This window comes from Asparagus officinalis, chromosome 2 (assembly GCF_001876935.1).
Source record: "Asparagus officinalis chromosome 2, Aspof.V1, whole genome shotgun sequence".
Classification (NCBI taxonomy): domain Eukaryota; kingdom Viridiplantae; phylum Streptophyta; class Magnoliopsida; order Asparagales; family Asparagaceae; genus Asparagus; species Asparagus officinalis.
The window spans coordinates 25047030-25059088 of record NC_033795.1 but is presented as its reverse complement, the minus strand read 5'-3'; the positions used below and the strand labels follow the sequence as shown (position 1 = coordinate 25059088).

Below are 12059 nucleotides of genomic sequence, written 5' to 3'. Positions count from 1 at the left end.
ACCGCCGCCGCCCGTCTGCTCATAATGCGGCAAGGGGCAGATTGGGGATTACACAGCTAGTGCTAGGGTTAGTGTTTTGATTGAAAGCCTGGGGGAAAGATGGGATTATGATAGGGGATCGAGAGAGGGGAACCATCATTGGGAGCTTTCTCTGGGGTTTTCATAAACCCTAGTGACGAAGGGAATTGCACAGAGACGGTGAGGGTATTTTCGGAATTGGGAGGAGAAGTTTTAGTATTGCTTGCTGGGGTTGTTTTACGGCTCGGGTCGGATGCGACCATCTTTGTCCGAACCCGAAATTTTCGGCTGGCCAGGTATCGGTCGGTCCCAATAGATCGAATTAACGATACATTCTACAACTACAACTAGCGTCATACCCGCGCGATGCTGTGGGGATTTTTTTTTTCTTTTCTTTTTTAACATATGAGAAGATAAATAATTTAGTTCTAAAAACAATGATTTATTAAAAAGAAATAACTATTTTTTCTGTCGTGATTTTCTCAATTGGCACTTTGAAGTTTTCTTCATAAATTGCTCAGTTATAGAATAATAGTGGTCAAACAAAATTAGTACGTTAGGTGACATAATATGTGGGGGCTAACAAATTCTATGACATTGATCTGTAGTATACTTAGCTAATAGCAGTTTCTAAAATAATCATATCATACTTACTTCCCTTTAAAAGTACGAGTAGGAGAAAATCTTTCTATGGTCAATATTATCCTTATTTTTTAAATATTATATTGTTATCCCAATCTATTCTAATTCTCCTATCTTCTTTGAATTTATAATTAAATGATTTATCCTATCCATAATGAGACTTAACACGTTATTGGATAAATGTGATATGTTTGATATAATTCAAATCTTTTACTTATTTTAATTTGTAGAGAAATCTAAAAAATATATGCTAGCCAGCAACTAAAAGTTTTTTGACCTTGTAAAAAATACACTCAAGATAAAACTCTAAAAATTTATAAAACTCTAAACTTTTTACAAATTGCAAGATAAAATCCTCAAGACTGTAAAATTTATAAAAATTCTAATAATTTCTAACCTAAAGTACATTAAAAATATGGGAGTTACAAATATCCCCTGCATAATTTATAATTTATAGAAAATACCCTTAAAGTTTTAAAAATTACAAAAAACACTCAAAATTCAAATTTTACAAAAAACACTCTGAGAATTTTAAACTCATTAGTAAATTAAAACTATAGGAATTATAAATAGTCTATAAACAATTTACAATATATAGAAAAGATCTATAAGTTTAAAAAATTACAAAAAACCCTAATATTCATAATTTATAAAAAAAACACTATGAGAATTTCTAACCTATAGACACTAAATTGAATATACAAAATTACTAGCAACCCTAAAAATAAAAAAAAATATAAAAAAATATCATACTTCCTTTAAAAGTATATGTTTAGGAAAAACTTTTCATGGTCAATATTATCCATAACTTTTTTTAAAAGAAAATAACTGATTAAAAATCTATTAGATTTGAAATTTACAAAAAAAACAATCTTAAAGTTTAGTACATTGCAAATTACCCCTCCAAAGTTTGAAAATTTTTAATGATTTTTTGTAGTTTCTTGGATTTTAATGTAATTTTTAATAGTTTTGTGTATTTTTTAATTATAAAAGTTTAGGGTGTTTGTTTTACAATTTTAAAAACTTTTGAGGGTAATTTTTGTAGTTTTCTAAATTTTCATTGTGTTTTTAGTGTGGTGCATAGATACATCAATTAATGATGATATTGAAGAGTAAATCGTTCTTAAAATGTATTAGACTATAATTAAATGTGCACATCACTATTCCTAGGCACTGTAGTTTATACATGCAAAAACTTTTAAACAATCAATATGTTGGTTAAAAGGTTTTTAATTTTAATGTACTATTTTTTATAAATTATATTTAATGTGAACCCACCATATAATTTTAACTGTGGTCATTATAATTTTAATATGTTTAATCGATTGACTATATAAGTATACAGACCATAGATGACTTTACTTTCTCGCATGAAAGAATATTAGGCACTTAATAATTTAAATTATTACTTTTAAATTATATTTATTTATTTAGCTACAGGATAATACAATTTTAATTCCTAGACTTTGTAATAAATACCCTCTAAGTTTTTAAATTACAAAAAACACCCCTACAAATTTAAAAATTTATTAAAATATCTTAAAAATTATAAATTTTATTTATTTTAATATAGTGAGAAATCTGAAAAATATATTCTAGCTAAAAAATAAAAGTTTTTGACATTGGAGAAAGTATATTATAAGTTTTAAAAAATATAAAAACACTCCTAAAATTCAAAATTTGTAAAAAACACATTAAAAATTTCAAACATATAAATACAATAAAAACCTAAAAATAACACAAACAACCCCCAAAAGTTTATGAAATTTGCAATAAAACTCTAAACTTGTTACAAATTACAAGATAAAACTCTAAAGATTGTAAAATTTATAAAAATCCTGATAATTTCCAACCTAACAATATATTAGAAATATAGGAGTTACAAATATCCCCTGCATAATTTATAATATATAGAAAACACCCTTAAAGTTTCAAAAAGTACAAACAAACACTCAAAATTCAAATTTTACAAAAAGTACTCTAAGAATTTCAAATTCATTAGTAAATTAAAAATATAGGAATTATAAATAGTATATAAATAATTTACAATCTATAGAAAAGGCCTATAAGTTTAAAAAATTATAAAAAACCCCTAATATTCATAATTTATAAAAAAACACCATGAGAATTTCTAACCTATAAACAGTAAAATGAATATACAAAATTACTAGCAACCCCTAGAAAATAAAAAATTTATAAAAAATATCATACTCCCTTTAAAAGTATAGGTTTAGGAAAAAACTTTCATGGTCAATATTACCCATAATTTTTTTTAAAAGAACATAACTATTTAAAAATTTATTAAATTTGAAATTTACAAAAAAAATTAAAGTTTAGTACAATACAAATTACCCCTCCAAAATTTAAAAGTTTTCAATGATTTTTTGTAGTTCCTTGATTTTAATGTAATTTTTAATAGTTTTGTGTATTTGTTAATTATAAAAATTTAGGGTGTTAGTTTTTACAATTTTAAAAACTTTTGAGGGTATTTTTTTGTAGTTTTCTAAATTTTCATTGTGTTTTTAGTGTAATGCATAGATACATCAATTAATGATGATATTAAAGAGTATGTTGTTTTTAAGATGTATTAGGCTAGTTAAGTGTGCACATCACTATTCCTAGGCAATTAGTTTGTACATGCAAAAAATTTTAAACAATCTATATAGTGGTTAAAAGGTTTTTGACTTTAATGTACTATTTTTTATAAATTATATTTAATGTAAACCCAACATATAATTTTAATTGTGATCATTATAATTTTAATATGTTTAATCGATTGACTATATAAATATGAGTGCAACCACAACTAAAAGTTAATGTGAATATGAGTCAAATCATAACTAAAAGTTTAATGAACATATTACAAGTAAATTCATATGAAAAATTCCTTTGCGAATTGAATGATCACTCATCTTTTAAAGACTTCAATATACTAATAAACAAAAATATTGTACTAGATCAATGTGTTTATAACTCACAAATAGCAGATCACGTAGCGATAGTCTAGATTGAAGGAAACAATGACAATATTTTATTTGAAAGAGATATTATTATGTTGATAATCAATCCCGTAAAAAACTTTATTTTCTCTTTTGTTTTTAACCTATTTTTATCAATTTAAATAACCATGATTTTCAACTAGTCTCTTCAAGTACATGAGTTTGAGTCCCCGGGGAGTTACATTTATGGTTCCTGTTTAAACTTTGTCTTTTAAATCTTGCTATAATAAAAGTTTTGTTCATCTTATTTGTGGGCTTTGGCCACAATAGACCACTAAATCTTTATTATTGAAATTAGTCCCTCCATCATTGAAATCGCTACCGAGTCTTAAGACTTGTTAAGTTAATTTAGAATTTGTCACACAAATCACTGAAATAGCTATTTGGTCCTCTTATTTCAAAGGTTATTTCAAATTAATCATGAGACTTGGGGGTCCTAATGGCAATTCCAATGATTTGGGGAACTTATTTTGCGAATTGAGGGATCTAATAGAATTTTCAATGACTTAAGGGGTCAATTTCCAAAATAAAGATTTAAGGAACTAATTGATAAACACTACTTTTCACAAATAAATATGAAACATTCTATGTGCTTGGATTCCTTGCCTCACAAGATAAAATTTTTATCTTTGCTGCTGCTTTGGGCATAGTACTATCAAGAAAGAGAAATATTAGTTTCTTAGGGGGTGTTAGTCAATTGAGACATTTTCATACAAAATGGGATAATTGTTAAAGTGAAATAATTTTTTCGCTAGTGGGATATTTTAGTAGGATAAATAAGAACAATTTTGTGAAACGGGGTATTTTGATAAAATAACGTGGGATAAATTTTTATAATCATGAAATATATATTTATGCATTTGAATATATAAATACTATTTATGTATTTTAAACTTACTATTATTGATTGATAATTACTTACAAGAATGTTCTTTACTATTAAATAACGTTTGGTTAGACTATAAGATATTAACAAGTATTATTATAATGATGGTCTAATGATGGTGATAACCATAATAGGAAAGAAGTAAAGAAAAAAAAATAAAAAAAATAAAAAATAACAAAATAAATATGAGTTCTAGTTTTTTACCACCTAATTCTAAGCTAAAACTTGGAATAACTTGAGAGACTAGAAATCTCATTTTTGTATAGAAAAATGAAAAAGTGGAATAATTTTGTATCATTATCCCAATTCTAGTTTTGTTAGAGTTCTACTTGACTAACAATGTAAAATTTTGTTCTAGTTTTAGTTCTATGTGACTAACATCTTAAAAGTTTATCCCACAAATTATCCCAGTTTTAATTATAAGTTCTAGGTGACTAACCCCCCATTAATGGTTCAGAGAGACTAAATGCATAAATGTTCATCAAAGAAACTAAATGAATAAATGTTCAATCAGCTATACATAAACAAGCGAGTAGCAAAAGATGATGTAATTAGGCTATGACAGTAAATAATCGAGCAACTTATATAGTTTTCATGTATTTGTAATTTACGAACTCCTCAGTGTGCACAAAGAAAAGAATGTAGTACATCGAATGGGTAAGTAATGAAGAACAATATTAACCAAATAAGCAAAAATTTTGTACAATGAAGTACTACCTGAATTATTCAAAAAGAAGAGAAAAAAAACATTGAGATAGAGAGAAAGGACCATTGTGTTCAGTTAACAAAGTTTGGAAATTGGATGCTGATAGAGAGAAAGGACCATTGTGTTCAGTTAACAAAGTTTGGAAATTGGATGCTCCACGAAGCCTTCAAGCAATATGGTATAGTGGTCCTACTCTTCTCTTCCTCATTTTGGAGAGAGAGAGAGAGAGGAGAGAGAGAGATTGTATCCCTCTTTAGGGGCAATGGGATGCTTTCATTTAAGTGGAAACATTAAATTTTTTATTGGGTTTTTAAAAAAAAGACCTTTTTCGCTAAATAATTAGCGAAATCGACCATTTTGCTAATTATTTAGCAAAATCGATCTTTTTTACTAACATGCCAAAAAAGGTCAATTTTAAAAAACAGCATGCTCGAAACATACGGGACTAGTAGTCATGTATGTTATAAAACCCCAACCAAAACATACGAGACTAGTAGTCTCGTATGTATTATTTGTGCTAACATAAAAACCCTCCCCCGACTCTCTACCTCCCTCGTCCTCTTCCTCGTCTTCCACCCCCGCGACCCGACCCTCAGTGTCACCTCCGACTCTCTACCTCCCTCGTCCTCTTCCTCGTCTTCCACCCCCGCGACCCGACCCTCAGTGTCACCTCCGTCCACCTCAACTCCACCGCCTTCGTCCAATCCTCCTTCGTCTTCAACCCCGACCGCGCCGCCTTCTCCCACTACGACTCCACTGTTGTCCTCCTCTACCGCGGATCTCAGTTGGGCTTCATGTACATCCCCGCCGGCGAGATCCAAGGCGGCAGGACGCAGCGCCTGGAAGCAAGCCCCCGAGATCCAAGGCTTCATTGCCACCAACCCATTCGAAATCGCAGTCCCACTATCGTGTCAGCCGCTTCCTCTGCCGTCTTTGTCGAACCCTCCGCCGCCGATGTTGTTATTATTGTCTCCATTGTTGATGGAGAGGGATTGGGAGAGGTTGGGGTTTGCTGATCTCAGGGGGTAGGAAAAAAGATTTGATTTTTATGGCGGGGGGGGGGGGGGATAGAGGGGTGGGATTTAGGGATTGAGGTGTTTGAGACATGGGAGAAATGGAGGCGGGTGGAGGGTTTTTATGTTAGTACAAATAATACATGCGGAACTACTAGTCTCGTATGTTTTGGTTGGAGTTTTAGCATACGAGACTACTAGTACCGTATGTTTCGAGTAGGTTGTTTTTTAAAATCGACATCTTTTTGGCTTGTTGGCCAAAAAGAGGTTGATTTTACTAAATAATTAGCAAAATGGTCGATTTTGCTAATTATTTAGCAAAAAAGGTCTTTTTTAAAAAAAATCTCTTTTTTCTTAAATGGGAAAGATGAAACGTTAAGGGAAACACACATGAAGAAAAAAACATAGAAGTGATGTAAATGAACATTCAATTGCTAGATGAGGAATGAAACGTTTTTTTGGAACATAATAGAATTGTACATATAGCTTATGCTCTTAAATTTTGACATGTTATAATTGCTTTAGAATTTTGGCATGTGGCATCTCAAGGTATTAATTTAGTATATTGTATAGATTTTGATTCTTAAATATTTACTTACAATACAATATTTACTTATGGTATATTGATTCTCAATATATCATGTACAAAAGTTACAAAGGCTACTAAAATAAAAATTAATATTAAATATCTAGTATCTTGTTGGAATAGTAAAAATTATTATTAGATACCAAATTACAAAAGTAATAATAATATGATGGAATCATAACCGATATAAAGATATTGTTCGAGTAGCTCAATTCATAGGAATTGTATAAGTCAATTTTTAATTCAATAGGGAATCTCAATCAAGAGACAAATTAATCTAGATTCCATATAAGAAATCAAAACTTTTTTAAAATTCAATCAAATATAGTATATATAGGTTTATGTATTCTAATTTACTCAATGAATAGAAGATAGATAGTCAATATATTTTATTAGTTAATCTTCATAGGCAAAAGTTGATAGGAATAAAGAACTGATTGGTGATTAATCAAAAAGAAGATAAACAAAGTTTGATAATTTAACATAATTATTAATGAAAGAATATAAAAAAATGCTTAATAGATATAAAAAATTAAAAGGATAAGAAACATTGAAAGCATTAGATAAGTTAGCAGTTTTAAACTTAAAGTGCATATGAACCAAGTAATTAGTTGAGAATTAAACTATGAATATATCTAATGAACAAGAAAGCACAATTTATAAGCTATATTCAAAAGAAAAAGCACAAGTTACCATAAGTAGCACAAAAACCTCTTTACAACAATGTGCGAGGAGGGAAAATCTTTAAATAGATTTGCATAAACTTCAAAAGAATATCATACATTCTTTCTAAGTATTAAAAGATCAATAAGAATCATGTCCAATCCACAAAAAAGGTACACACTGAAAACAATCTTTGGTTCTCAAATTAAATTTATACATACTCTCAAATATCAAGACTTTCAAATAATAACTTTCCTATGATCTTGCAGGCATTAAAAAAATGCCAAACTTCAAGATAAGATGAAGGTCGTCATGGGGATGAACCTCGTCTCAAATAAAAAATGAGACTCGCCACCCAGCGAGGATCCGTATCAGAAACAAGGTTCACCACGCAGCGAGGCTCGGTAAAGCTCGTAATTGGAAATGAGGTTTGAAGCTCGTCATTGGAAATGAGATTTGACATCAAAGACGAAGCTCGTCATTGGAAACGATGTTCGAAGCTCGTCATTGGATATGAGGTTCGAAGCTCGTCATTAGATACGAGGTTTGGAATTCATCATCGGAGGTGAAGTTCGTCAATAAAAACAAAGCTCGTCATCAAACTTAAAGCTCGTTAGTGAAGACGAGGTTCGTCAAAAGGAAATTCACAAGACTTGCTACACAGTTGGACTTAGCTATCGAATACGAAGTTCGTTAGTGAAGACGAAGTCAGTAAAGATAAAGTTTGCTATACTGCAAAGCTGGCCTTATAAGACGAACTCGCTGCATATTGACTCTCGTCCAGTCAGATGAACCTCGCCATGCAGCGATGCTCGTCGTCTGTAGAAAATCCAGTTGTAATGGATTTGAAGACCTAGTCAACTACGTGAGCTAAACTTTAGGAGCACGTGACGCCCTATTAACCAACATGGGCTGAATTGGAGGAGACAATTACGCCCTCTACCGATAATTTTAGCACATCGGTTTCGTGCTGAAACTCTATAAATAGCCATAAGCAGCTATGAAGAAGGGACTTTTTGGGAAGATTTTTGGCTATCGCGTGAAGAGCGATCAGTGTCTGCATTCTTGTGATCTAAGTAAGCACCGTCAGAAGCTTTTGTGATCTTTCTCTGATCGTCAATGAGAAGCAATTTCTGCTTAAGCATCGAGAGAAGCATCATTTCGCCACCAAGAACCCACTTCTAAACAAAAGAGAAGTCCAATTAATCTTCTCTTCCTTTGTAATAGAGAGAGAGAGTGATTGTAAGGGATTCGTACCAAGTGATCGAACTCATTTCTTAAAATAAAAAATCAATCAAACTTTAATTTTTCGACCTTACAGAAGATGGTGATCATAGTGAGAGAAGCCATTCTTTTCGACGAACTGGTGGTGGTGCAGTCAGATAAGATTACAGTGGGGACTGAGGTTAAAACTCTAGTCATAGAGTTCGACCAAACAAAGTATGAGGACTTTCTTTCCTCTGGTAAGTCTAGTCCTACTAAGGCACGAAAGTGCCGTCGAGTCTCTTATTAGACTTCAGCCCATGTGGCTTCTGATGATTCAACTCGAGTTAGCCTTGAGTAAAAGTCTATACCTCTCAAAGATGAGGCTCCAGTAGCTAGCCGTCAGGCTATGAAATGGGTTGTCAAACACCCTAGCCGAACTTCGGCTTCTGTTAACCAACGTGGCCAAAGCCTGGCAATTGTTGACGAATCTCGTCCAGCTTCGGCTAAGGTAGTAACTCCTGTACATCCACTTTCAAGACGTGCGCGACAACGTCAACACCAGAACCAAGCTCGCCGTAGGGCTCAAGCTTTGGTCTCGTTGGATGATTTCCACTATCGACCGAAAGTTGGTCAGTCCAAGTTTAATAAGTCTGTCGAGGGTCAACTTGCTGAGGAACGTCAAAATGATGGATCTCGTCCCTACACCCGAGTAGGCTCAGAGAACGAACCTCATCCACAGAGTGAGGTTCAATCAACTCAGCAAGTTGTTCACACCGAGGCTCATCAAGAGAACGAACCTCAAGCTGCTAAGAATGGACCAAGAAGGCGGATGCGCCAAGCTCGCCCTATCAACGAACCTCGTCATAAACATATGAATGATGAAGTTCGTCTAACTACCCCAGTTCGTCAAACTCTATCATTTAGAGGGTCTCGCTCGGGTAAAGCTAAGTCGACAGAGCCAGCTGGGGGTAGTCCTACTGTTGACCTCCGTGATTATCTCACACACAAATGCAATATGAGTCAGATGCAATCTCATTGTGATGCGAGAAGCTTATTTCTACTGTGCTTTCCCAATGCTCATGTGGAGATTCGGCACACAAGTCTTTAGTTTTTGAATGACTGACTGAGCCATCGACGATCTCATCATCTAGAAGAAGGTACTTTCATTCTAAGAAACAAGTACCCAAGAATAGCCACATTGAAGTGGCGATTAATATAGTTGGCAAGGGCAAGAGCAAAGTCTCGGCTGATTCTTCTGAATCTTCTAATCCTGAGTACTCTCCAGGGTTAGGTGAAATGCTTGTTGCTGGATAGGAAGTGTATCGGCACACTCGTGCTCGTACTGGTGTGGTGATCCTACTAGACTATCGAAGATTAGCAAGCATTACAGATAAGGCTGATGAAGAGCCTGAGAACTCAACTATTACAACCTCTCAGCCTTTCAATATCGATCAAAGTGAACAAGCAAGTGCTCACATGGCTGGAAGTGAGGAAGACATGGCAAGGAAGATGGAAGAACAATAATCAACCATCATTCAATAATAGGAATCTATCAGACGCTTAGAAGCAATGGTAGAGAGACTCCTTGGGGGAGAAACAACAGAAAAAGAAGAAAGTCCATCCCCAAGCCTCGGGATCAAGGCCTAGGCAACCTTCACATGCCGAGGAAGAAAGTAGCCATCGAAATCAAGAGGGCAATGATGAAGAAGATGAGGAGGAAAAGAATTTGCATATTCATTCTAAATCATCTGAAGCTGAATCCAATCCTCGTACGAAAGTACGGGACCAAAAATTGGATGATTTCCAAAAGCAACTTGACGCATTGAAGCTCCAAGAAAACTTCAAAGACCTAGGGGTAGCTAGACCTTTTCCAGTTGAATGAGATATCATCCCATATCCCTCAAAATTCAAGCTGCTCAATTTGGTACAATTTGATGGCAATGATTCTCCTACCCAACACATTTACTATTTTCAGGCGCAAACTGGACACATAGTGGGGAATGACCCTATAATGACTCGACTATTTATTAGTACCCTAAAAGGGTTGCCTATTTATTAATACCCTAAAAGGGTTGTTTTGAATGGTTTCACAGACTAGATCCCGGGTCTATTAAATGCTGGAGGGATCTAGAAAAGCTTTTCCTGGCTAGTTTCTTTGATGATGACACCGAGGTGTCTATGGTCGCACAATTGGCGGAGAAGGAGAAAAAGATAGAGTCTACCAGCGACTTTGTCAAAAGATTTAGAAATCGATCGTTGCATTCACGGGATAAAGTCTCATAAGTAACCCTTGTAGAGATGTGCCGAAACAATCTTTCTATCAACATACTGTCAAAGATGGGCGCAGTTGAAGCTCGTTCGTGGAAAGATTTAGTTTAGCAGGGAGAGCAGGTCGAGAACATGCCCAAGAGGATAGAGGTTGAAGAACCTCAGGAGTCTCATCCTAAAAAGGGAGGGAATAAAGGCAACTTCAACCCTCAAAAGCAATTAAAGAGGAAAGACACCTTGGCGGTGGATACCAACCCTTCTCCTAAGTCCTCTGCAAAGCAAAAAAGGCAATTCTTCTGATAATCGCTTTCAAAAAAAATATGATTTTTAAGATGAGAACATCGTCCTGATCCTCAAATCTTTGATAAAGACAAATAAGATCAAGCTCCCTGATTTGAGACAACCTGAAGAAGTATCGAGGGTAGATGATCCTAACTAGTGCATGTACCACACGATGGTGTATCACATAACCAAGGCATGTTATATCCTGAAAGATAAGATCCAAGCTTTGCTGGATGCAAGTGTTATGACCCTTCAGGCAGATCAAAAGAAGGTGTCGACAAACATGGTCTCGTTGCAGTTTGGAGACTTTGCGGAAGTTCAAGTTTAGGACGGTATGAAGCCGATTCCTCAAATAGAGACTAGGATCATGAACCTCGATCCTCATCAGCAGAAGGAGAAGGGTATGGTTCCTTATACCACTCCTGAAGGTGGAGTCATGTGGGTTCATCCCGACCTACTAATGGATGGGCAATGGACATCATCAGATTCAAAGAAATCCAAATCCAAGCAAAAATCCTACAATTTTGTGTTTGCCATTCCTGATGAGGAAGTTAAAACTACGTCTCTCAGCAGTTCTAAAGATGAGCAGCCAACATTCACCATATAACCTGTGTAGATATCAGGAACCCGTGAAGGAAAGGAGTATTTAAAGAAGTACCCTAAAGTAGCAGTTGCACCACCAAGACTGGAGAAGGAGGTAGCGGATAAAACACAAGCGTTTTCCCATGATCCCAAGGCAAAGGAACTTCTATACAACAAGGCACTCAGGAAGGATGTTCCGGAGAGCTCG

The 12059-nt window shown here is 34.1% G+C and overlaps 1 protein-coding gene across 1 annotated transcript in view; it reads right to left on the bottom strand.

Annotated features, from left to right (window-relative positions):
• The window catches only part of LOC109830960 (pentatricopeptide repeat-containing protein At1g06710, mitochondrial-like), a 12083-nt gene extending 5960 nt beyond the window's left edge, over nucleotides 1-6123 (bottom strand). The window contains 1 exon segment of the mRNA XM_020398311.1: nucleotides 5800-6123. Within this exon segment, the coding sequence (XP_020253900.1) occupies nucleotides 5800-6123 (324 nt within the window).